General features: G+C 39.8%; 2 protein-coding genes and 2 long non-coding RNA genes across 8 annotated transcripts in view; 2 read left to right on the top strand and 2 right to left on the bottom strand.

Annotated features, from left to right (window-relative positions):
• Nucleotides 1-1427, top strand: part of LOC122874747 — a 2535-nt gene extending 1108 nt beyond the window's left edge. Inside the window, exon 2 of the long non-coding RNA XR_006377664.1 lies at nt 1-1427. This exon is cut by the window's left edge and continues 894 nt beyond it. This is a non-coding gene — a long non-coding RNA (uncharacterized LOC122874747).
• Nucleotides 1018-8999, bottom strand: LOC122874745 (very long-chain acyl-CoA synthetase-like). Its single transcript, XM_044193040.1, has 10 exons — nt 8069-8999; nt 6934-7143; nt 6689-6844; nt 5944-6068; nt 5642-5836; nt 5452-5542; nt 4882-5080; nt 4696-4793; nt 1936-2066; nt 1018-1813 (listed from the first exon to the last, which is right to left on the bottom strand). Exons 1-10 carry the CDS (start codon nt 8526-8528, stop codon nt 1637-1639), a joined length of 1842 nt encoding a protein of 613 aa, XP_044048975.1. The 5' UTR covers nt 8529-8999; the 3' UTR covers nt 1018-1636.
• Nucleotides 7150-10552, top strand: LOC122874746. 2 transcript variants are annotated; one of them, XR_006377663.1, is made up of 3 exons: nt 7150-7371; nt 8075-8307; nt 10420-10552. It is a non-coding gene; the product is annotated as an uncharacterized LOC122874746 (long non-coding RNA). The 2 variants fall into 2 exon arrangements; XR_006377662.1 differs by lacking the exon at nt 7150-7371 and adding an exon at nt 7411-7996.
• cep152 (centrosomal protein 152) lies at nt 9312-26023 on the bottom strand. 4 transcript variants are annotated; one of them, XM_044193035.1, is made up of 28 exons: nt 25405-26022; nt 25103-25217; nt 23281-23387; nt 23096-23156; nt 22669-23001; nt 22095-22254; nt 21100-21240; nt 20414-20553; nt 18191-18391; nt 17875-18022; nt 17622-17713; nt 17340-17503; nt 16926-17127; nt 16446-16550; nt 16223-16353; nt 15997-16125; nt 15779-15914; nt 15227-15412; nt 14855-15115; nt 14456-14587; nt 13705-14358; nt 13177-13252; nt 12854-13021; nt 12665-12749; nt 11759-11841; nt 11505-11661; nt 11314-11417; nt 9312-11230 (listed from the first exon to the last, which is right to left on the bottom strand). In XM_044193035.1, exons 2-28 carry the CDS (start codon nt 25187-25189, stop codon nt 10404-10406), a joined length of 5070 nt encoding a protein of 1689 aa, XP_044048970.1. In that variant the 5' UTR covers nt 25190-25217; nt 25405-26022; the 3' UTR covers nt 9312-10403. The 4 variants fall into 4 exon arrangements, with proteins under 4 accessions (XP_044048970.1, XP_044048972.1, XP_044048973.1 ...); XM_044193037.1 differs by having other exon boundaries at nt 9312-11206; nt 25405-26020; XM_044193038.1 differs by lacking the exon at nt 14456-14587 and having other exon boundaries at nt 25405-26023.
• Nucleotides 26024-26292: the final 269 nt, after the last annotated feature.

Raw genomic sequence — 26292 nt, 5'->3', positions numbered from 1 at the left:
CATTTCACATGTAAAAATAGCGCTCAACCCACACTCATATGACACCCCTGTGATGCTGTGTTTGTAATTGTGGTTTAATTTATTCAGTGCCTAAATTGCTGGTGCATTACTGACAAACACTGCATTACAATTTGATTTGTATATCGTGGCAGAAAGAAATAGATTTTTTTCGACACAGTTCCAGTGCTGTAGGCTCGGGGGGGCTAGGCTAGGAGTGTGGTTGCAGGGTGAGTTGAGAAGTGTGGGGATTGGGAGGCTGGTAGGAGGGGACACGTGTCAAAAAACAGGTTCAGCTAGTGCTACACCTTATGCCTCTCCACACTTCTTTCTCATGTAGATGTCCTTGCACTCCCTGACTTTGTCCCCAAGCTCTCTCTGAATAAGTCTGAGCTCCTCCCTGTCCTCTGACCTGAAGGCTCTCTTTTTTCGGCCTCAAAATGACCATGACATGAAACCCACACGTGTGACAGTCTCTGCACGTCGGGATGGTTTTGAGCTATCAAGAAAACACCCGTTTACTGAGAGGAAGAAGGTTGGGCCAGAGGTTATACATTAAAAAGACGAATACCATTAGGTTGCACATTTTCAATAATAAAATTACAGTCTTTGTGATCATCTTGTTAACATCAGTGACCCTGTGGTTGATGAGGTTGTTCTCCCTCCCAGAGCTGCCCAACTTCAGTCCTCGTGTGTGTCTTTACCTGTCCAGGTCTCCTTGATGCTGTTGATCCCCAGTCAGCTCCAGGGGCAACACAACCTGGGTCACCCTGCACCCAATCAGAGGGTGAAAGGAGAGTTTCTATTCTGGGAGCTGGTGGGTCATATTGATCAGAAACACTTTGCTGTGCTTTAAAAGGACACAGATGAAGATTTATTTAAGGTGATGAAAGCTGTCTGATCAAAAAGCTCAGGGGATCCTTTCTACTTATCATAGTTAGCTGATTGTCACAAACCAGAGATTTGAGAATCAAAAAGAGATCTAAGATCTAACTAACACCTAAATAACAAGCAACTGCATTACTTAATCTTATTTTATTTAAGTAGAAACAAGATGAACTTGTGCTTATGATTGCTACAATCATATCTTGTTTAAAACTATGTAGATCACAAATAAATGCCTGGAGTTTCATTTATAGAAAATAAGAGCAATTTAAATCGCACTATTGACGAGAAAAATCAGAGAAAAGGGTATTTTTTCCGATCAGCCCTGAAGAGAGGAAGGAGGCGTAACAACAATCATACAAGAAGAAATCTTTTGCATACAAGGCAGATATTCCTGCTCCTACGCTGACAATAGCCTCAATAGATCAGTACGACATGTAGCAAGAAGTCACTGTTTAAGTAAGGAGCTCAGCTGTTTACTCAACTGGAAAAACTTGCTTTCTTGCTCTAAGTGAAACTGTCGCTACACTTGTTAACTGTACATATGTATACAGTATGTATACATGCTCTCTGGAGGAGAATGAAAGTCATTTAGGGATATGTGAAATTACTGCTGAAGTAGAAGTACAATAGTATAGAGATAAAGATAAATCACACAACATCCCCTCAAATGTGCTGAACATCACAAGTGGGTGATGTGTTACAGTGGAAGCAGGTGGATTTTTCCTTTAACAGAGAGGCAATGAAAGCCACTTTAAATTTTGATCTTCCCTGATGTAACTAAATCGAATATGTCCAGCGTAAGTGGGACGTAATTCTTGTCTTTTTCATCCAGAAAGTAGAGTGGATCCGTTATTTGATTTGGGTTAAAGCCCTCCTCCACCAGCTTCACCTTCAGATGCTTGAACGTGCCTGTAACTTCCAAGGAACTCTGTAACCAACACAGTACAATGAAATTATTGGGCGGAGGGGGGATTAAATAATGCTCTCAACACGAAGGCTGAAACTATCAAAATGCTTTGTAAAAATATAAGATCACTAGAGTAAACGTACCTGAATCCTCATAAAACGCGGTCTTGCGTAGGCCGGCAGGAAGTTTTCGACATGTTTAAAAACACCTGCAGAGTCAAATCTCTGTCCTTCACGTAAAGTAACGGCAGCCATTCCAGCTCTCCCCTCCTGACCTGGAAAAAGATGAAGAAGAAGTTCAATTAGGCACCAGTCTACTGATGTAACGCATTATTGATTAAATAAACGTGTTGTGCAGAATCCTTCAGGGATCACTGACATAATTGTCCAGCCTGGTCATAATTGCTCTTATCACATGAAGATCGGTTTAATATTCATGAGGAGTACTGCTGTGGCTCTGGAGGATCTTTGTCTTGATAAAATAACCCTGATGATGTCATAATGATGTCATCAGGGTTATTTTGGCTCGGGCTTCAACACAAATTTAAAACAGAAAGCCTGCGTTACAAACTGAGAGCATGGAATGAACGTGATTGTTTACCAAGCAGTGAGGGTTTGTTGAATGATGCAATCAGGTTGCATTGTGGGAAATGTAGGATCCAGTGTTTTTGGAGTTTGACACATACTAGGGACTAAAGCCTGGGGTATGCTTGAAACAAACTAGTTCATACGACATGTAGTTTGCCCACAGCCGAAACTGGAACTACAGAACTACTTTCATAATTCGGGGGCTTTGGGGGGATGTAAACAGAAAGTGTAATGTTGCCATGGATTCAGAGTTACACTGCGGGCTACAACTTGAGCCCCGCTTATCTAAAGCTATGTTTGTTAACATTTTGGCAAATTGGCACCATTAAAAGTATGCCGAATTAGCTAGCAGTTCCTGTTTGCAATGTACCCATAGATGTAGCATCACAACTATCACTGAAGACAACAATACTGAGGAAAACTTTAAAAACTTTCAGATTCTCAGGCAAGTTTGGGAGTTATAAAGGAGATATATTGAATCGCATTGAATCAAAAAATATATTTATCATGTCTCTGTTTCAAGATTTGATATTTGTCACGAGCCCGAGAAGAAGTAGTACAATTTTTGACACAAATTGGCAATCAGGTTAAAGTATCTTAATTACCTCCATGAACCGTGTCACAGGGATAAAAACGAATGCCTTATCTACTCGTAAAGTGGAATATTTCGGCCAAAGTTTATGAACAGGACACTGATCTCAACTGAGAGACGAAGTGCAAATACCACTGGGAAACTGGGGCAAGTTCCATGGCAAACACTGTGTCTGGTTAATGGTAAATGTATCTATACAAACTTTTATTCTCTTGTATGATTTGCAACACATCCAGACTGCAATCATGAGCAAACAGTGAAGTTAATGTCTGACTTATGTTACATCTGTATGCGTTTCCTTGCGCTTGCTGTCCCTTTTCGTCTTTGGTCCTCTCTATGTTTTCATGTTAATAAATCCCATGGGTTTGGTTGTCTTAAAGGTGTGTTTCTGTGGTTGGTTTGGGACAGTGGTGGAGAGTTGTTCGCCTCATAGGGCCACCTAAGGGTACGGCGTAACACTTACACCATTTACATCTTGTAGTAGCATTTTATTGGTCTAGTTCAACAGACCAGCCATCTGAGTGAAAATACCTGGTAAATATGATATGGTCATAACATATTTACTGACTTTACAAGTTGACAAAGACCACCTGGACACTCCATTAAACAACCGACTGACACAATATACAATACTGAGGCTTCAAAGGAGAGACTGGGTATGTCCTTCAAATCTTGGCATAAGAATGCTGCATTTCCTTTGTCTAAGAAACTGGACAGGCCTTAGAGTTTCTCCAAGCTAATCTACTTCAGTTCATTTCAGTTAATGATAAAATAATCATAGCACATTAACTGGTGACCCAACATCAGTGTAAACAACTCTATCCACCTGGTGTTCAGTTTGGACTGGTTTACTTGCTCTGGGCCTCAGAGAGAAAATGAGACATGAGCTATGAGACAAATATACTGTCCGTGAAAGGAATTAAATGCACAGTATGCCATTTCTGCAGCTAGGGATCTCTCACGTCAAAACAATAACAAAAGATGTAGTTTGATGACGTTGTGAAGTAGCGTGGGATCATGGGAGTTGTTGTCTTCACCACCATTGCCCTCATTGAAGTCAGCTTCTCTCGGTTAGGATTCCTTCAGTGTTCATCGTTCAGGAGGTTTTTACCGGGAGCCGAAATATTATATTATGAAAATGGTTGGAAACATTTGGGATAATGCAACTACACAACTCATAGGTCTAGTCGTTTTTAGACATTTTAATGCGGAAAAGTTACATATTATACCTTTAATAAAAGCCAACATTTAAATCATTTCTAACAAAGAGACCTTTTATTGAAATATTGAAAGCTGGCTGAAGCAAAGTTTAACTTAGAGCTGAAACAATTTAATTAATGAATCAATTTGTTAACTGGCAGATTTTGATAATCATTTAATGGTTTAAATGGTTTCTCAACAAAAAACAAAAGCCAAACATTCTCTAGCTACAGCCTCTCAAATGTGAGAATATGCAGCTTTCCTTTGTTCTATGTTATTGTTAAGTGAATAGCTTTGGATGTTGGACTGTCTTCAAATTGCTTGGACAAAAAAGCAAAAATACATGACTTTGTGACAGACATTTTTCACTTCATTCTGACATTTTATAGACCAAATGATAAACCGAGAAAATAACTGGCAGATGAATCAATAATGAAAATAACTGTTAGTTGTAGCCCTATAGCTTACCTCAGTATTTCTGCTCTTCTGAAAAAAGAACAAAGAAGTTGTACAGTGAAAATTACCTGGCACTTCAACTCCATACACGTTGGCTTCTTTAATGCAGTCAACCAGTGTGATGATGTCAGCCACCTCAGTTGTAGCCACGTTCTCTCCTTTCCATCTATTTACAATAAAAACAAACAACTTTGTGCACTCAGGTTTTTAAGCTTCACTTTAAATTAGGTGGCCAAAATAAAAGATGAACTCACCTGAAAGTGTCTCCAATTCGATCCTGAAAGTAAATAAAATTATCTTGATCGATGAGTAGCAGGTCACCAGTGTTGAAGTACACGTCTCCTTTCTTGTGGACATTATGCAGCTTCTTCTTCTCAGTTTGCTGCAGGTCTCTCGCATAACCATAGAACGGAGCATTCGTTGATATTTCACTTACCAGAAGTCCAGGCTCACCTGTGGAAAGTTAAAACAGGAGAGGTCATCTTTGAGGATAGTTAAACATAAGCTGATACTGTACTGTACTGTACTGTAAAACATTCAGTGTGTTCAATGATTGTAAAGTGACAGTGTGTTTCCCTACATGAAGATTTCTAAGATTATTCTTTACTCCACTCCAAATTCTGTTAATTGTTAAATTGTTCTATTTATTTTGGGCCTAAAAATTGTCAGATTTAAGGACATTGAGTCTATTAAGAACCCACTATGTGTAACTTTAAATTCTAAAATGTAAACTGCACGTCAGGTCCACATATTCCCTGAAAAAAAAAATAGAGGACAGGAGCTCTGTGTCCTCAATGGTACCCACAGCCCTGATAGTAACGCACCTTTGGCAGCCTCTATGCAGAAACCAGAAGAATCCCTCAAAGGCCCTCCTTTATCTATGTCGTATTTGATTAGAGCGTACGGAAAATATCTCTGCAAGATAAAAAAAAGAAGAAGAAGCCAAAACATGTTGATTAACAGCTTTTACTTATTATTTACTCACTTAATGTGGAATGAAACATGGACCTTTACCTTGTGGATGAAGGTGTCTCGACCAACAGCTCCTATCTTTCCGCTGTAATTCAGGAAAGAAAAATTCCCTTCTGTTGCTCCATAAAACTCTCTGATTTGAACGTTTCCAAACCTGCTTATGAAGTCCCTCCAAACATCTGCCCTGAGCCCGTTGCCTACCGCAAGTCTTACTTTGTGGCTTCGATCGTTGAATTTCTGTCAGGGAAGAAAATCAGAAGAAACACAAGAATAGTTTTGTTTTGTTTTTCGATTCTGGTGACCTTTAATGTGACAGTAACATTGCTGTGACATACAGTTCATACCTTTGGCGTATTGCAGAGGTATCGCAGAATTTCCCCTATGTACTGTATGACTGTGACATTATATTTTCTGCAGTCGTCCCAGAACTGAGATGCAGAAAATTTACTCCTTAAAACCACTGTGATACCTACACACAGCAACAAAATGACAAATAATCTTAAAAGATCAGGTTGGCGATATTCAATATTTTTCTTTTTGTCAAACAAGTCCATGAAAAGACCAAACCAACAATGAAATGATCCTACTAACAAATATTGTGTGTGTAGCCAAAGCCTGATATGGCTTATTCCTCTGAACTATAGAGCTGCAGTTGTTCCTTGAAACAGTGTGATCACACGTCTTTTACAATCAAATTGTTAGATGACAGACGTTCGTTTTAACGTAAAATGGCTCCATTTTATTCTGCTGATTGGGTTGAAATGTGTATTAATCTGCAGCTAAAAATAGTCCCCAACAAATGCATAATTTACTGTTTGAGAGTGGTTTGCTAAACACTACAGTGTCCAGCTGTTTAACACACACACACACATTTATGTCTGTCGTATGGGCTTGGGGCTGAGTTCCACACACAGGGAAGTTGGAAAGTACTGAGAGATGGACTAATGTATTTTTAAATTTTGGTCATTGGATTTGGTGACAATGAGAAAAAAATAGAATAACACCAGCCTCATGCCTTAACAAAATCACTGATGCTGTTAAAACCCTTCCCTCTCATCTTATCAAATATATACTCAAATGCGTGCGTACCCCTCTCAATGGCTCCAGTGAAACCAAGGAAGCCAGCGCTGTGATAGAGAGGGAGGCTAATATAAACCACATCTTTGGAGTTCACTCCTGCTAGAAGCAGAAGCAAAGAGGTGGCCCACAGTTTGGTATGAGTGACCACTGCTGCTTTAGGGAAACCTGTTAAAGAGAAGCCAGAGGTACATGTAGTGTAGGTATTCTTTCTTTTACTGTTGGATCCTGAACACTTAACACCTGAAGTAGCTTACCTGTTGTCCCTGATGTGTATATGTAGGCTGCTGGACTCAGCATTGTTAAATGTGACCTTAAATCCTTGGGTAGAGGCTCAGAGGAGGCCTGACTCATTTTGTCTTTGAAGCTCTCCACATCTGCAGTTCTGCATTTGTCAGCCAGGATGAAAACAGTGACTTGCTGCTCCAACAGACTGGGCAGCACCTCCTCCACGGCATCCTGTAAGTCTGGAAGTAAAAACAAATGAACACGTTCTCTGCAACTAAAATGGATTAAGAATAATATTTTTTTTTTTAAATCAATCCTTATCTTCAGCAGTAACTGATGTTTTTGCTCCTCTGCAGCTGAGGCAGTGGTGGAAGAAGTATTCAGATCCTTTACTCAAGTGAAAGTAGTAATAACACACTGTGAAAATACGCCACTACAAGTAAAAGTTCTGCATTCAAACCCTTAAAGTATGTATTATCAGCAAAATGTATTTAAAGTGTCAAAAGTGAAAGTACTCATTCTGCAGAAAAATGTTCCCTGTCAGCGTTTTACTATTATATGTTGTGTTTTTTGGATTATTATTTTACTGCTGTAGTTGTTTATGGTTGAGCTAATTTTAACTATTTATATACCTGTGGGTAATGTGTTTATAGTATCTCTAACAAGTCAACTTTTCATGAGCTCAGATAAACAGCCCTGTTTTCAGCTTTGTGACAATGTATTTTCCAGCTAATCCAAGTTGCATAAAAGGTATATACTCAAGTAAAGTACAAGTACCTCAAAATTGTATTTAAGTATAGTACTTGAGTAAATGTACTTAGTGACATTCCACCACTGCAGCTGAAGCAGTGTATTACTGCTCACCAATAACAATGTAAAAATACTCACTTACAAGTCTTGCATTCCCAACTCTTTGGGCCACGAACAGTTAACTTAATGCAACCATCTGAGAAGTTTGGAGGCTAGATAATTATTTGGTGGAACTGCTAATAACAGCCAGTGGTGGAGGGTAACCGAGGATGATATGTACTGTATTTATTTTTTGAGGAATTTGTACTTTACCGAGTACTTCTGTTTTACTTTATTGTCAAGGTAAAGCTAACAACCTTATATACTGTTGGGTAGTTTCATCAATAACATTGTATAATTTAATGCAAACCTTACCCTCAGCTGCGACCAGAGTTGTGGCCCCGCTGCAGCTGAAGCAGTGTAACAGGGACTTGGATCTGATGTTGTAGTTGAGAAAAGCTGCAGCACATCCGATCTTCACCAAACCCAACCACAGCCACAGAAACATGGGCTCATTTCCGAGGAACAGCGCAACCGTGTCGCCTTCTTTAACAAGTCCACTCTGCAGGAAAACTCTTGCAGCTTTGTTACTGAGATCATCAGCGTCCTTGTAGGTAAAAGTCTCGTCTTTATAAAGAATGAACGGCTTGTGTGGCTGAGCCTTCACCCTGTCTAAAAAGCGGTCCAGGATGGAGTAATTAGTCTGCTTGTATTTTAGGATGCGTCGCCTTATTTTTGATTTAGCCCGCACATATTGGATATCCTGGAAAAAGTGAGGATGGCAGAATAAAAGGGCAAGAAAAATCGCAGCAGTAAACACTATCCAGACGAGCATGTTTATCTATAACTGTAACTTCAGTCACCAGCGTGTGGGAGTCTGTCAAGTTAAGTGTTAAACTTCTGAAGAAAAGGAGCTCAGGGCTAAAACATATGAGGAAGAGGAGGAACCATATCAATGATTAGAACATTTTTACCAACTCCGTTTTACAGTATAACCAAAGGCTGATTTATGATATAAAACAGTGTGTTCACTTGTTGGTTTTCCTTCTATGATAGTGAAGAAGCAATGTAAGAACAGGAAGAGAGGCTTGAGAGCAGAGTTGCAATTATTATTTTCATTTTGATTGATCAGTCAAATATTTTCTCCATTAATTGATTCACCTAAAAAAAAAAAGTCAGAAAATGAAAAATACCCCTCACAGTTTCCTGAAGCCCAAGGTGATGCTTGTTTTGTCTGACCAACAGTTCAAAACCCAACGATATGTTGTTTACATTTGTTAATTGACAAAAGAAACCAGCAAAAAAAAAAAAAAAAAAAAATCATCTTTAAGAAGGTGGAACTAGTGAATTTGGGGCAAAAAAATGTTCTGATGATCGACTCATCAAATAATCGTTTTAGGTTTAGCTGAAAGGATGGTTGTTTTCCCCTGATGTCCCTGAAAATGAGTTTTGGTCCAATATTAAATTGTAGTAAATGGGATTGTATTTATGCCATTAGACATTACTAAAAGTAATCTTTGATATAAACTACTTTTTTTTATTTTTATGCTTCACCATGTTTAGGACAACAGAATTTGCTGTAGAGACTCAACTCTTACAACAAACGAATGATTCCTTCTTAATTTGCAAATAGGATGATAAGATTTATTAAAATGAATTAAAGCAATATATAAAAACACATTTAGAATCCATGCACAGCATCTCATTGATAATGTGATATAAAATACTTCAAAATGTAAAAAACACAGACACACTGGAATCTAAATCCTATTGATCTCAGAGAGAGAAAAGAGAACACAGTGTGACATTGATTGTATCAACCTTCACCTCATCTAGTACGCAGTGTGATTGTATTAAAGCTGCCAGTATCTCTGATTCAGGGTATCACAAGTTAAAAAGGGCAGAGCTACGACTTTTGACCTGAAAACGTTTTTTTTCAAACTGCACTTTCAGACAGAGGCAAGTTTACTCAAAGCTGGCTGTTAAGTCAATGCACCCTTGTTGAATATCAGTAAGCGTTTACTTATTTCAACCCAGATCATACAGCTGTGTGCCTCACTGAGATTTAGAACCAAGACCAAGACAGGCAGCTGCATTTTTAAAGCTTAACTGAAATGTGAAAAGGAGTGTGAGGGCAAAAGACAAGCAAATAATTACAGAACTCAAAAGGTTTTGCAGTTTAAGTGTTATGAAGGTAACCAAATCCGCCTACCAGCACCTCTAAAGCTCAGTGATTAACAAGTTATAGCTCGCTTGTTTAAATCTCGTTTACTCTTCTCATATAATCTCCTGGCCAAGAAATAGTATACAAACATTATATCGTTTGTTTACTATTTCTTGGCTGGAAGCAGTGACTCACTGGAGTCTCCGCTGGTTGCCTGGCAACCTCACAATGACAGCACTGCTCCTGGAAATAGTCCAGCACATAATCCCCGTGAACCCACAACTTTGTTGTTTTTAATCTTCGGTTTTTGTACGGATTAAACAAACATGTAATTTGTTAATAAGTGAGTTTTAGAGGTGCTGGTAGGTGGATTTTATTACCTTTGGACTTTAACCATGTTAACACAACACACATAGACACTGCAAACAGCAATGAAGGCAAAGGTTATACATTATGTAAACTTTATACACTGTATTAAAGGCACTACTTGGTAAACTGACTGAAATCATTAATTAAGTTCCAAACTCGTCTCACAACTTCACTTTGTCATTTCTGTTGGTAGAAAGGACTGTCGAAGCCGCTGTCCTGCTGTCGCTGTCTCAACTCAGAGAACAGAGGCCTGGAACAAACTCCATGCTGCTTCTCACCCTCAGAGCCAGGGGTGGGCTCTCTGTGTGTACTCATCTTCGCATGGTGAAAGTTCAAGGTCTGGGTGTAAGGTGCCGTCTTGGCAATTTCATTATAAACAGTCATGTCGGAAAAATCCGGGGTGAGGCCACCAAACTCTCCGAAGTCACCGGCTGATGCAGCAGAGACAGAAAACGGCTTCACTGGTTCTACTTTCCTTCCTGAGTAGGAAATTGTGGAAACCTGGAAGCCTGTGTCCGAGTCACTACTGGTCATGCTCCAGTCGGTCCGTTTCTCATCTCTGACAGGAGCCTCCTGGATGAGGAAGGGTTTGCTCTGTCGCTCTGTGTCACAGCGGTTGTCTGCTTTGCTGGAGTCAACTCCCTGCAGGTACAGCTCCCTGCTTTTACTCCTCACAGACACACTGACAAAATCCACCAGGGATGGAGAAGCCATCTGTTGAGAAGGTTTGTAAGAGCGGAGGTGTGTGTGAGCAGCAGTTTGGAGTTTCAGCCCTGCATCTACGGAGGCCTCCTCCTTCCCAGTTGCAGAAATGTCCTGGTGACTCAAAGGTTTAGTCCTTGCTGCTGCGGTTGGTTTCTGCTCTGAATCAGCAGAAGTCTTTTCCCTGTGGGATCTCTCCTCTGGCCTGATGTCAGGAAGCTCAGTTAGTGTTGACAGGTTCTTACTGAAACCTGCGTGTCTACCTGGAGGGCCGTCAGCTGTGGACACAGCCGTCAAACAACCTTTCAATACAAACCACCGATTCACACCACACTGATATTTTGAAACAAACAAAAAGAAAGCAGTTTTGCACAACAGGACTCACTTTGTAGACTGTAGTTCTTTCCAGATTTACTTTTGATAGGTGTCTCCAGCACTTTAGCCATGGCCGCCAGCTTGCTTGCAGCATTCATTATTTTCTTTTCAGCCCTACAGAATACAGGAAGATCAATATAATTAGCTTGAGGAGCCATGATGAAGCAAGCAAACAAGTTTAGGACAATTATGGCCTCTTGCCCTATAGTCTTTCCTCCGTCCTCCAGTAACTCCTGCAGACAGGTCAGATAATAGCGCCGCATCTTTCTGGCAGTGTCCTGCCTCTCCCTCTGCACCTCCATACGGATCATCTCTGCTGCTCGCTCCCGACTCTCCTGGAGGTAACGCAGCATGTCTCCTGCCATAAAAAACAAAAAAAAACAAAACTTGAGGTCCCCGAATAAAGAATATTTTAAATCCACCCAGATATATCCAAAATCAGCATCATTACCAACCTCTAATCTTTTCTACAGTCATCAGGTACTGCTGCTTCATCTCCTCAAGGCCTTGCTGAAGATTTTGTTGGTGATCAGAACCCCTGTAAGCAAGAACAATTAATTTGTTGGCATCATTTTATTGAAATTCATTATTCTTTAACTACTCATCACTATGAATGCTACTACCACCATGCTCATCTTGGCGCTTAAAAGAAATATTTATTAAATAGTCCAGAAATATAAATATAATATAAATCGTATAATCCGTATACTGAAGAGTCCTCAATTCTTTTGGCATTTTCAGCTTTCTTCACTCATTATGAGTCTGTCTATCTGTCGGTTTGCACACAAACATTATGGAGCTTTAAGACAAAAAATATTTCGCATTATGTTGTAGCTCAATTAAAAGTGTAAAGTAGTAGCCATCAAATAGTTATAAGTAACAGTAGTGGGATAATATTTATTATTCCAGTGCTGTTCTGTCAAACTGAGGGTTTAGATTGGGGGTTTAATGGTTTCATTAAATGGCATTCACATGTTTCTCAATGGATCATGATGTTGGGGCTGGACATAATGTCTAGAAGGACATGACTTGAATATTACTGAAAGTTCAAAATTAAAGTCCTGCTCGAGCTAGTCATCATAATGATGAAGGTAGACTGGTATATTTAATGTAATGGGAGAAGTTGGTTGTCCCAAAAATCTATAAAATATGACTAGATGGAACATTTAAATATGCCCCCAAATGCAAGATGCTTCAGCAAAATCTTTGACACAGAAGGGCATTTGATATAAAAAATGTGATATATTTTTGACAAATTTGGCATGTAATCATAAACAGATTAACAATACAGCCTGGGAAACGATATTTAATTTCACTGGACTTTGAACTCAAAGATAAGAAATGAAAAAAACAACACAAACCCTGAAGATTCTTTGGCTCTCTTCACTTCCTCGAGCTGCTGCAGATGTTCCTCCTTTGCCTTTTGTGAGCTGCTTTCATGCTCATCTACAATAAACAGTAGACCATTAACACAGACGCACAGATACGGTGTATGCCAAGTAAATCTATTTAAATGACATTTAAAGAAACATTAAAAATCATTAAAATACCTTTCAGATGCTGCATGGCAGTTTTGTGCTCTCGAACGCTGTGCTGGAGTTGACGACAGGCTTTCTCCAAGTGTCTCTGGAGCTCCTGGTTCTTCTTCTGCAGCTTACTTACAGTCTCAGCACACTCCTTCCTGCAACGAGCCTGCTCCTTCTTCTGGGACAAAGAGCCTGGAAACATGGGACAATATTGTTATGTAAACTTGTTGATGGGCACTAAACTATAGTCTAGTCAAAATAATTAACACTGCATGCCATATGATTTTAAGTAGAAAGTTTTCACAACGTCCTGCTTAGTGAAGAGACGATAAGAGCACATTACATACTTTGCATTTTGTCGATTTCTCTCTCATGCTGTTGCTGTGTTTCTTTTAACACACGACTCAGTCTCTCCTCACTTATCTGTGGGGGCACAAATGAAACCATAAAAGGGAAGCTTATAAATATTGTACCTTATAAAAGACACAATATAATAAACAGGACATTCAGACAAATCATAATTGAATGCTACAGCATTTAATCATGGCAGTACTTCTTGTGATAAAGGAAAAGGAGAGGCTGCCTGCACAATGACCTGCACAAAACTTGGGAGGTTGCAAATTTCAGTGTGCAGACAGCCTCACCTTTTCTTTTGTTGCTGTTTTTTGTCCTGCATCTGTGCCCAGCTGGGGTTGGATATGAACGCTACCCCCCTTTTTTGCTTTGAGTACTTCTTGTGTTACAACACTCTAACCATGGCCTTCTGCAGACTCAGTATATTAATAATTGAGCATAGTTTAGTGCCAGTCCTCCTACATGATTAACAGATAAAATCCCTTATTTCATCTTAAATTGATAATCCAATCACAACTCACTTTCTTCCATTCCTTCTTGGCTTCAGATACTGCTGTGTTGACTATGTCTTTGCAGGACGTTTGGATGATGTGTGTTATTGTGCCCTCTGACGTGGCCCCGCTGGTCCTCCTGATGTCTTCAGAGCCCTGCTGATCTGTTTTGGGATCCCTGAGAAGTTGTGCCTGAACTTCTGCCAGACCAGTCTGAAGCTCTGCTAGTAATTCGCCTCTCATCTGCTGTGTCTGGGCCTGCTCCTTCTCTGCATGCTGACATCTCCACTCCTCCTCTTGGGCCCTCAGAGTCTGCTGTAGCTTGGCCTCCATCTGCAGGAGCAGCTTCTTCTTCTGTAGGTCTGCATTCTCTCTGGCCTGCTGCAAAGCCTGCTCCAGCTTTTTGTGCTGCTCTTGCAGCTTGGTTTGGTACACCTGCTCACTGCGGCCCTGGATGACAGAGATCTCCTTTTGTTTGTCTCGGTTCCAGGCTGCTCTAGCTCCGGCCAGCTCAGCCTTCAGCAGGGCAGCTTGCTCTCTCCTCACTTGCTCCAGCTGAGTATGGAGAGCTGCCACCTCCTCTTGGAGCTCCTCCACCCTCTGCGTTCCAGAGCTCTGCTCCTCCAGCTGGTTCTTGTGCTTCTTATGCCACTGCTCCTCTGCCTCCCTGAGGGCCTGGGATACCTGACACATTTAAATTAAAATATACATTATCAACTAAGAAAAGCCAGTTGACAGCAGTGACACTTTTTAACTCAACAAAGATAAAACTATGTTATACTCGTTGTTCTGTGCGTTTTTCTTGTAGTTTTTCCCATTTCTCCCTCTCTTTTTGGAGAGAGGCTTGGTATTCTGGTAATGATGTCAAATCCTCAATCCAGCGATTGTAGGCCCTCGTTACTGCACCTTCAACCTGAAACACCACCACAGTTATGTCCATTACTAAATTTGTCAACCCCTGATGAAGGCAAGATAGCCAAAATTGTTTGGGGAATAGAGCATGGTATGTTGGAGAAGAGTTGTGTGATGTTGTGTGAGTAGAAAATTTTTTTAAAAATCTCAAATGTGTGTGAATAACACAGCCTTACCAAGTCTAGTGAGCTTGGATTGATTCCAACTGGTGTCACTCAGTAAAGCACTTTGGCTAACTAGCACAAGCATTATAAAAAAAAACACTGACCTGTTTGGCCATGTCTTCCAGGTGTTTCTCATGTAGCTCCCTCTGGGTTTGTTTCCTGGCTTCCTCCACAGCTATGCGTTTGACTTTGTCAGCTTCCAGTTGCAGCTGCTGTTTCTGGGCACTGAGCCTGGAGTCCAGCTCCTCAACAGTAATTGTCACACTGCTGGCCTCAATCTCATCTGCCTGACAGGTTGCCTCAGCAGTCTCTCTGTGTTTCTCTCTCCTAGCATCCTCCAGCCTCTGGACCCAGGTCTTCTCCATCTGCACAGAAGCAGTGAAAACTTTCAGGTCTGACAAAAAAAAAAAAAAAAAAAAAAAAAAATCGCCATCAGGGAGTTGAGGGAGCTGGACAGTGATTACAGGAAATCATACCTTTTGTAGTTCTTCCTTCCAAGCAGCCTTGGCCAAGGCTATGTGAGAGTTCACCTGCAGCTGGATCTCAGTCTCCTTTTCTTTGGACCAGAGAACTTTGAGCTGGTTTATTGAGGCCTGATGCTGAGCCTCAAGCTCAGCCCTCAGCTTCTCCACAGCTGTACTACTCTCCTCTCTCATGTTTTGCTAGGAATGAGAACCAAATCATAAATCGTTCTTAGTCCACAGGTAATCTATGTTGGATAGAGGCAACTTCATCACTGAGAAACAGATTTGTGAAATACAGCGTGTAGCAATACAGTAAATAAATTGTCGAAAATAATAAAAACTGCGTCCCAGATGAGTCAACACATACAAAATCGGAACAAAAGTAAATACTAATTTACTAATATTAATCAACAAATAACAATTCAGAATAATCATTTACCCTTCAATAATGTATTGTAATCTTTTATATTCTGTTTATATTTCTCCCTTTCGATGGTTTGACGAGCGTAAGAATCACGTCCAACTGCTTCTGATATTGTAAACTCATTTTAGGATCTTGTATACCTCATTTTCTCTGACCAAAGCCTCCTCCTTCTCCCTGTTGCGTACGCTTTCTTCAAGCATGTCCTTCTCCTTGCAGACAGATATGTAACACTCTTGCACAGCCAACATCTTATCATTGGCCTCAGACAGTTGGGTCCTGTGAAGTAATAAGTACTGTAAATGAGCTGCAAAGGTTTCCAGATAACTACAAGTTTCACAGACAGGTGCAGAGGACTTACTGTAACTGTTGGACCTGCAGCTGGTGCTGTGCAGTCAGCTGTTCAATCTGACCATCGTGTTCTAGCATGAGCTCTGTTCTGATCCGGTTTACCACGTCGTCCCTATACTGCTGATGAATCCGCTCAGATCTCCATGAAGAAACAGAAACGTATATATGAATAAACACTCTATGATCATTTAAGGTAAAGAAAAGATTAAATATAATTTCCCTCCTCCATGCCTTACCTCTCAGCAGCCTCCTGCTTCTCTTGGTCCAGTTCCTGGATCATCTCCCTCATCTTGGTGCAAAGCTCAGAGTTGGCCAACTTCACCTTCTCCTCACTCTGTTTCAGCTCCTTATTCTTCTTTTCTAACACCTAGAGTTTGGATAGAACACATTTTTCATCAATCTTTTGTTATTGTCTTAAAACAAAGAACATAATTAATTTGACAATAAACTACAACCAACCTCCACTTGTTCCTGCAAGTGTCGTTTGTCTTCCTGTAGTCTCATCAACTCCTTCTGAGACTCTCCAGTTATGTCTAGATGTTTTATCTGGCTCGTCTCTCTGACCTGTGAACACAGATGCAGGTTTTTTAAAATTATGATCACTGTTGCATCAGAGCCATTTCATCTCTTACCTTTATTTATGCATTGCTTTGATGTCATTTCTTTTTATGCCACCACAACTTGTTAGTGTTGGCAAGAAACATGCAAGAATATAATACTTTAATCCTTTCAGGTCCACATGTTACTAAGTTTGTTATCTTACCTGAACCATTTGCATGTTTTTCCTTTTTCTGTTTTTATCGCAAGAAATCAAATTGGTCAATATATCTAAATCTGATTAATAGCTATCAGACAGTGTATACCGGTACAGTTTTGAATGCTTTGCTCAGCAGTGCAACATTAAAGCTCGTGTCTGGTCATGCAGAGAGGAGTCCTCACCGAAGAGCTGAGTTTGGCTTCATCTAACTGAGTCTGCAGCTCGTTCACTCGACCCTGACAGAGCTGGAGCTCCTCCTGCAGCTGATTGATCTTTCCCCGTTTCCCCTTCAAACTACTCAGGCAGCGCTGCATCTCCACTCGCAGCAGCCGCAAAGCTTCATCTTTGGGCAGTTTGGAGTCCGACAGGTGAGCCAGGGCAGTACTGAACAAACAGTAGGGAAAGTTAGATTTTGATGGTTACTGATGGTAACCAGTGGTGGTGGTGGTCATAATAAAGAGAAATATTGCAAGTTGACAAAGTTTCACAGTATATACTAGCACTCATGGCACAACGACAAAAGGACACAGACCGTGCAGAGAGACCCAGAGTCATTGTAATGATGACAATGACTCTGCTCTATAATCATGGTGTACCTGTGAAGCGTGCCATTTTTCCTGTTCGTTTTCTTTAATCCTAAATCCACACAGGATTCCGACAGCTGGTTCTCCCAGTCACTACTCAGCTCTAATGCAATAACACCATGTTTCACAGCAGATTCATACAGAGTGATCTGCTCCTTCAAATCGGCAAGATCCTCCTTTAGGATTAAAATAAAAGATGAAAAGTTTAATCAGCCATGTTTAAGCACATCTTTTTTTGAGTAATAACATTTTGAGAGCGGTTCCATTCTGGGGCAGAAAAATCAGAGAGCAAACCTGTAAAACTTGGTTCATGTTTTCACTCAAGGCCTTGGCTGATTGAGCCTGTTGTAGTTTGATTTGCATCTGAGTCGTCTCCTGCACTGAACCTGAAGAAAACAGGATGATTTGGAATTGAGCAAATTAACAATAAAACACACGTGCAGAGGTGTTTCACATTCGTGTTCTGTGATTTCTTCTCAACACAGTTTTTAGCGAGTACATAAAAGACAAAAATGTGGTTGCAGTCCACATTCACCCCTTCACTCACTTGTCTGCAGCAGCATGGCACATTGTTGTTGAGTCTCCTCCAGACGCTGAGTGAGGGTGTTGACGATTCTGGCTCTCTCCAGTTGCTCTTCTTCTCTCTGGCGTTCCAGCTGCTTCACCTGCTCTCGTAACCTCTGACCAACATCAATCTGGAAGCAACAAAACAACAACACAGGAGTTTACTATGTCTGCAGGTGACTTACGCTATACAAATATCTGGACATTTGTCTGAATTCAAAAGTATGTGTTGTGTATAGCTTGTTGATACATTAATGACATTTTCCATTGCTGCATCCTGTGCCAGTAACACTACAGACCTCTTCGTTCAGAGCCTGAGAGGTAGAATCTAGCTTCTGCTGTAGTGTCAACAGTACAGCCTCATGCTGCTCCTTTATGACGGTAAGGTCTCTGTCATGCTGCTCCCGCGTTCTGGACAGGGTGTCGGAGCGACAAAGCTCCAACATCTGCTGCTTCATACTGTCCACTGCAGCCTCTGCCACCCTCTGCTTCTTCATGTTCTGTAAACAATGTAAAACTACTGTATACACTAAAATAATATGCATCTAATATCAGAGGTTTCAATGATGATCTGCTGGTCTGTTTGAGAATCCATTACATAACATTTTAGTGAGGCATTTACAATATTTCATATCAGATTTTTTAATTCTGCAAAGCTGACACTGCTTTTGAATACATTAAATAAATCCTGTAAAATATGAGTGACTATTGCCTTCTCAAAAGTTATTGTTAAGTTTCTTCCTTAAAGCAACTACAAGGAGTTTTTTTTACATAAGCAAACAAGACCATCAGCAAGAAGATTGGCTAGTTCTATATAGGTATTCTAAATGCCTATCACTGGTCCGATTCCACGCAAAATCAGACAAACCGATTTACGGTGCACTCCAGGCAGACCGGAAGAACCTATGTTTACATTTTCCAAACTTCAACAAACTGATCTGTAAGGCCAGTGACATTGTGGGGGTGGAGCTGGACTCTCTGTCGGTGGTGTCAGAGAGGAGGATGCTGGCCAAACTACATGCCATCTTGGACAGTGTCTCCCGCCCACTCCATGACGTGCTGGTCAAACAAAGGACTTCAGCGAAAGACTCATCCCCACAAAAAGCACTACAGAGCGCCACAGGAAGTCATTCCTGACTGTGGCTATCAAACTCTTTAACTCCTCCCTCTAAGTGTTAGTCTATATGACCCTAGGTCATTAACTGGACATTGATCATTAACATCACTGCAATACTTGACATAATTGTGCAATATTCTGTGTTAATACTGCTGTGCAATATCCTCCGTCTCATTATAATCTTAATAAGCTTAACTTGACAGTTCGTGCACTATTACTTTATACTGTATTATTATCATAACCGATCCTGAATTGGCCCTCTTCCTCCTAGACAGGTATGTAATGTCTATTTTATTTGGCTGTGTGCAGTCAATGAAGGTATAGGTCACAGTGGACATTAAAAGGTTATGTTGATAACATTTTTATGTAAATCAATATTTAAAAGATCAATATTTAACAGTAATAGATCCACAGAGCTTTTAGAAAAGTGCGGAATAAAATTATACTAAAAAAAAAAAAAAAAAAAGAAGAAAAAGATTGTGAATTTATCAATTTAAACAACTCACATAACTAATGTGTTGTCACTGGTTAGATTGTCAGAATTAGAAAAGTAACAGCTTCAATCCCTGAGGAGCTGCGTTAGCATTAGTTGCATCCAGTTACCTAATGTTATAATTCCCTCAAACAATGTAAAGTTATTATGAAGATGCGTATCAGAGGGGATTTAGAAGTGGGCCAGAGTCCGACATAACCAATGGCCCAGGGCCAGTACAAGTTTATGCAGGGCAACTTGATTGGGGTGGACTGGTCCGCTTATGAAAAGACGGTCGCTCTTTATGAACAGAGTGGACGTGGGATCCCAATATATTATTAGTGTGTCGTGTCAAAGGTAAATTAAAGTTCAGAACTACTGTAAATCTGCTCATTATAGTGTTAAGACCCAAAACGTGACTATTATCGAGGGCGTCATCTCATAGTGTAACGTTAGCCCTATTATGAAACATCTCACAGAGGGTACTTGTGGCTAACTAGCCATGCAGCCAGCTGCATTGAGCTCAACAGCTCATGTTAATATAAAAATCTAAACTACTGACATGATCATACAGTCGTCCTTTCTCCCTGTAGCCATTGTTGCTGTGTGGTGCTCATGTTAGGTCAACACTACGCTAACACTAACGCTAGCTAAGGGGGGAGGGGGAGTGCGTCATCTAGTGGCTGGATGTTATCAATAGCACCTTTAATGTAATACAACTGGCTTATAATGTAACATTTTCTGTTGGCCTTGCTACTGAGCTATATCTTGCTGTTGGCTTATTATTATGAAGACATAACATTAATAGGGAATGTTGAAATGAAAGTTCCTTGTAGTTGCTTTAATTACAGATAACCTGTCTTGTATTTTGCTTTAAACAATTAAGAAGATGAGAAGGAGGAAAACAGTGGTGCGTGTCTGCACAGAACGTACCTCCTGGTCTCTTTCAGTAAGGACCTGTACTTGCTGCTCCATTCCCTTCAATTTGTTTTGCATTTGAACCTCTCTCTGCTTGGCCTCTTCAACCAGTCGACTTGATTCCTTTAGACTTACTGCAAGGCCATCCTTTTCATCTATTGATGATGAAAAAAATGACATTATGTTTCCACAAGCAGCACATCCAGCAAGAGAACAAGGACACACAATGCCAACAAAGGACCCACTGTTTCTGTAGATAGTGCAAGCCCTTTTAACAGCCACAAGGGGGCATATATACACAAGTGAAGACATCCTAATATATTTCCTTCTATCAATCTCAATCAATGCTATAGATTGATAGACAACCAGCACTTTGGCTTTTAATGGTGTGTCGGCGGCAAAACATATATAAAAAGTGTAAGTATCAAACACAATGGTCAGATATAGTGAAAAACTATTCTTTAAAATTCTTCAAGGCAGCCTAGAGATTTATTCATTTCAAGTTCAAGTGATTTGTTTAATTTCCACAACAGCTTAAAATTTTATTAGCTTTTAAATGTATCTAAGAAAAGAGAACAATAAATCATAACTTGCAACAACATTAAATTAAAATCCTTAAAGTGTCACAAAATCAGTACTGAAATAAAGTAAACGGCAATTCCCACCCCTCATTTTGAAAGCAAAGACTCTGGGAAACATACCTTTGACAATTGCAAACTGATGCTCAAGATATCTCATATTACGCCTTGAATCCTCCATTTTTCGCTCCAAGTCTTCAATTTGCCTCTGCTGAGCCTTGTTTAAAATCTGCAGCTGGGCAAGCTGCTCCCTCTCAGCAGTTTCTGAAACACAGCACAAAATTTATATTTCAATCAATCAACGCTTATTTAAACAATGTGAATAGATTTTAATTTTCGGCAATGTCATTTGAGAGGGTGAATGTGATACAATAACACTTTAGGCCTCCAGTTACACAGTGGTAAACTGGTGCAGTAACGCAAGGGCTCCCCGTCTTTACATCTAGATGGATAATAAAATCCAAAAAACGTTGACTATTAAGGCTATTGCAGCTACTTACCAATGGCAATTAAAATTATACCTTTTCTGCAGTCTGGCTGAATACATCTATGCATGGCAGAGAAATTATATATATTTTATTATTATTATTTTTTTTTTTTAAATAAGTCACTTTAGAAACAAAATACTGAACCCAGTGTTTCCTGTCAGATTACAGTGCCAGAGCTCAGGTAAATTTGTTTTGTCTGGAGGCTGATGAATCTCAATGCTAAAACTTAAACTTTGCTGATCTGACATAACACTGTTAAACTGTGATAAGGCTCATGATATCTGTGGTTTATATGGCTGACACATGGACCTATGCAGCTCATTATTTTTATTGAATCCCCCTTACTCAGTCTATCTCAGTCAAAACAATCACATTTTTGTAATATTGTCCACAGAACCACTAAAGTGGAGCAGATGACTTAAATGTATTGCTCAATGGCATTTTGACTGTTGTAAACAACAAAACAATACTTCAGATCCAGATTATTTACTTGGATATATTTGTTCAGCCAGTTCAGGGAATTCCTAAATTGACTAAGATCACTTTTCAACTATTACAGTACAATGATTTACATGTCACTGTACTACTGTGCTATTAATCCAGCAACCAAATTAAGACTGTAAGACTCACGTTGTGTGGAGTCAAGGAATTCTCTTTGCAGATGGTCAAGTTGACCTTCTTGGTGAATGGCCTGTGAGTTAAACATCTTTGGCTGATGGGCAGGATGGTGAGGATTGTAGCTGGCCTTGTACTGATCCACAACTCTGTCCCCCACTCCAGACTTTAAATCCTGAAGATCACAATACAGGAAACATGGTATGTTTGAAATAATAATATTATTGTGTTCAATAACTCAAAGTTGCAAAGTAGCACAATTAAACTACAATTTCTTTCTCAAACACACAATAAAATTGTACAAAATGCTGGCAACTGGTGGAATGCCAGATAACAAGGAAAAATCATAGCAAATGTATACATTTCATACACAAGGAAGTGCATTTGAAATCAAATGTATAATATAATATAAAAATATGGAGAATTAAATAAAAAAATAATTGAGAATAGACAGCAAGCCTATTTAATAAGCTCCAAGATCCTGTAAGAGACAAGAGCAACACTCACTCTAATGACTGTCAATAACTGTGCTGATACTGTGCCGGTAGTCTGCAATGACAAAATAGACCAAACATAAAACTCCACTCACTTGAAAATGGTTTCTTTCGTTGTGGTCCCGGGAGTTTTGGTTGTCTCTTCGTTCTCCTTCTCCATTATACACTACAGCGTTATTAGTGCCTTGAGGGTATGGTTTAGACTCATACTCGTCTGTGGAGAAATCATTGGTCTCAGTAGATTTTTCTGTGCCTATGCTGGTGTATGTATAGTCTCCCTGGGGGAAATGATGATCCTGTGGCTGCTGATTCCAGGTGTGAGGCAGAGGTTGACTTTGAGGGTACCTCTGATGTCCATTGATCTGAACAGCTCCATCCTCATAAGCGTACTCATCATGAGAGCGCTGATCATAGTCAACTTCATAGTTCTTCAGAGAGACATTGACAGTAACAGTGATTGATTTTTTTTACCTTTAGAAGTTCAGAAGACAAAAATCTATCAGTGAAAACAAACTAACCTACCTGTTCATGAGAGGTTGGCCTGTGATGAACTGGCCATTGCTGTGTCCACGTGGACTGTGGGCTGAGTGGAGAGGTTAAAAAAGCATAATTATTACAATGCAATCTGGTATGTCTGATTGTATTGAACCACACTCAGAGTTTTCCAAATCTGAGATTATTAATGTCAACAGCAGCATGTGTGTTACCTTTTGTGAGTGTTTTTATTGCTGCAGGTAGAGTACTCCAGGTCTAAGGAGGAGTCTCTGCTGTCCTCCAACATGTCATCAGGCAGGTCTGTGAGCAGTTTCTGTAGCTGCGGAAAAATAGCACATGGAAATGACTCACCAAGGTTGCTCCGCAACCAAGTTATAAAGTAACACGGTTAGAAAAAAAAAAACAGCCTGAGAGACAGAATGTGCCTTTTGTAGAGTTTTGAAAATGGTTAAACCAAAATTATATTGTTTGAGAAGAATAAGTCTCAGTGTAGCTGATAAAAACATTTCACATAGGTTTTAGTATTCACAATCATTTTGTTCTTTAATTTGTCATTTATAAGCATGTATGTATGCATTTATGTATGTATATGCATGTAATGTATTAAACATATCGATTAATCATTTAAGTAATTTATCAGGCAAAATTTCCAAACATTCTCTGGTTTTTAGATTAATCAGTATTCAAGGTAATAGTTAGTTGCAGCCCTAATTGAAATAAAGTTCTATTTGTATAAAATACACTAATTATTTTTTTGATCAAGACAATCAAACACAAACTGAGAAAGAACACATTGACAAACAACAATGTCTTTTTTCTGTGAAAACATCTTAGCTCTTAATGACACAAAAACAAGAAGGCAAATCCTCCTCTGCGTCAGTAACAGGCGGATCAGGCTTGCTTTACAACCTGCCATGTGTGATAGAACAAGCAGAGCCAGCTGGACTTACTTCCCACAAGGACTGTTGAATATTCCTCAAATCCTCCACTGTGTCCACAACCGAAGGACCCATGTTATCCCACTTACACATTTAACAAAGATTTAAAAGGCACTTCTGCTTCAGCTGTGAAGCCACATGTTAACCTCCTAGCCTAATCTTTCTGCAGAGAAGACCTTCTGTGTGAAACATCCAAAATGTGCCTGGCATGTTGTCGGCTCCCTGCGGTATTGCTGTGTTTTGCCCCCAAAGAACTCCATTGTTCAGACAAAACATATAGCAAGGTTAACTGGAGCAGAAACATTCCAATTACTGGTGGCAAACATTTTTTCCACGTGACTAACTTGCGTATAATACGTAGGCTATACCAAAGAAAAAATCCATTCTCAAGATAAATATTCTTCCAAAGGTCAATTCTTCTGAGTGCTGCAGCCCACTGGTAAAACATTCAGTGAAAGTTTCTTCATGCTCACTGTACTTAGTACAAGTGGGTTCAAGCACAGAAACAAGGTAACCTAAATAGAGAGAAAATATGGAAACAACAGGGCAGAGCTAGTTTCAGAGTGACACACCTGGAAGGAGGCCTTTTCCTTGAGCCAATAATAGCTCAGGTTAATGGCGCAACAGATTGTAGGCATGCCTGTCTAACTGTGAAACAGGCAGCTCAAACATCAAATGCTTCCCCAAGCAACAACACTGACTCAGAAAAACAAATACAGATCTGCCAAATTTAATGCTCAAAAAGAAGCATGAGTATTTTTGTAAATATATCAACGAGACAATATGCATAATCAATGAGCAAAGGGTGATAGTAGTTATCACTGAAGTAGAGACAAGTAATGCCTAGAGCACTATACATATCAAAGGTTATTGTTTCATAATTGAAGCATACCCTGGGCATCTTCTGTCATCTGATATGCTGGATAACGGTGTTTGGAAATATGTACAATCAAGAAACCAACGGAGCACAAGCAATCAGAGTACCTTTAACAAAATCACACTGGCAAGTGACACAACAAAGTCCAACAACTAGACACAGACGTTATTCCAACAACTAAACTACTACAGTGCAGTGGCGATGTGTCTTACAAGTTACCTCTTGCTCTCTTGCATAGTCCTCCTGGTCGTATTCTTCTTCATCATGCTGGGTTTGAAGAGCAGCACTGTCAAAATCAATAGACATGATGCAGAGCCTGTTGATGTAGGGTGCTCTGCGGAGAGGTGCAAAAACTAACTTAAGAGGAGAAATCACCAGGAAAAGTATTTGTTACGTTTGATGTTGGTGTTAAATAACGTATAGGATGGTCAACGATATCTTAGCTAACATTGCAAGTTAGCTAAATGTTCACTGCCGTAGTGATATAAACCAGTCAAAACAGACACATAACTTTAGCTTACCTGTTGGCATAAATTGGACAGACGTTTCTTTAGATGAGTTGCTTATTCCTTTACTTATAGTTAGTTAGGTGGCGTTATTAACTGTTAGCTGGTAGCCACATTAAGTTACTGTTTACGTTACAAAGTAGTGACGCTAGCTAACTAGAGGTAACCTAACATTATCCTGGCCATGTTAGCTTGCCTTAGCAACAACGAGCCTGACAAAAATTTAAAAATGACCCGGCCATGCTTGGAAAAATCTACGACAAATACGTTTGATCAAAGATTTAGATTCGTAAAAAAATAAACGCCAGTTTGCGTGTAATTTGGCCAAGCAGTAAACTTTGTGAAGAACAAAGCTAACTCCGGCTAGCCGGTTGGACGTGCTCTTTAAGAGCCGCAGACTCGCCCACTTTGAAAAATCGCGCGCATTAGCAGCGCCAAACCACTGCGAGTCTTTTTGGAAGAACAAATACACACTGACTAATACATGAGTCGTGACACTGTGTCACTAACAAGCGCATATACTAGTTTAATATCCATTCTCTGTAACAAAACATGCATGGTAGAAGCTATTTCATAAACATTATTGTTCTTGCTGCCAACCCCGGAACTGAGAAGCTAAGAACGCCTCCATGGTAACAGCTTCTCTAGAATTATGGGAAGTGTAGTCGACGTGTTTCCCTGGAAACGAAGCTGAGACGACCAAGCCTCAAAAAACACAAAACTGAAATAAAAACTACTTCTTTCAAGTTCGATTAATAAGAAAAGTGCGACACATATATTACAGTAGAGCAAGCATGCTCTTAATTGGTTATTACTCAAAAATCTGTGATACTTAATATATATATATATATATATATATATATATATATATATATATATATATATATATATATATATATATAT

Source organism: Siniperca chuatsi, linkage group LG4 (genome assembly GCF_020085105.1).
Source record: "Siniperca chuatsi isolate FFG_IHB_CAS linkage group LG4, ASM2008510v1, whole genome shotgun sequence".
Taxonomy (NCBI): domain Eukaryota; kingdom Metazoa; phylum Chordata; class Actinopteri; order Centrarchiformes; family Sinipercidae; genus Siniperca; species Siniperca chuatsi.
This window is presented reverse-complemented; position numbering and strand designations above follow the sequence as displayed.

What these genes read in the sequence shown, in the direction of transcription:
- LOC122874745 (XM_044193040.1), bottom strand. Translation starts at nt 8,528, where the DNA reads ATGCTCGTCTGGATAGTGTTTACTGCTGCGATTTTTCTTGCCCTTTTA. An exon ending in AACTCTGGTCGCAGCTGAGG is followed by an intron (nt 7,144 to 8,068) that starts GTAAGGTTTGCA and finishes TTTTACTTCCAG; the next exon opens with ACTTACAGGATGCCGTGGAG. An exon ending in ATACACATCAGGGACAACAG is followed by an intron (nt 6,845 to 6,933) that starts GTAAGCTACTTC and finishes TCTCTTTAACAG; the next exon opens with GTTTCCCTAAAGCAGCAGTG.
- cep152 (XM_044193035.1), bottom strand. Translation starts at nt 25,189, where the DNA reads ATGTCTATTGATTTTGACAGTGCTGCTCTTCAAACCCAGCATGATGAA. An exon ending in GGCCAACCTCTCATGAACAG is followed by an intron (nt 23,002 to 23,095) that starts GTAGGTTAGTTT and finishes GTCTCTCTGAAG; the next exon opens with AACTATGAAGTTGACTATGA. An exon ending in GGAAGGAAGAACTACAAAAG is followed by an intron (nt 15,116 to 15,226) that starts GTATGATTTCCT and finishes GCTTCTGTGCAG; the next exon opens with ATGGAGAAGACCTGGGTCCA.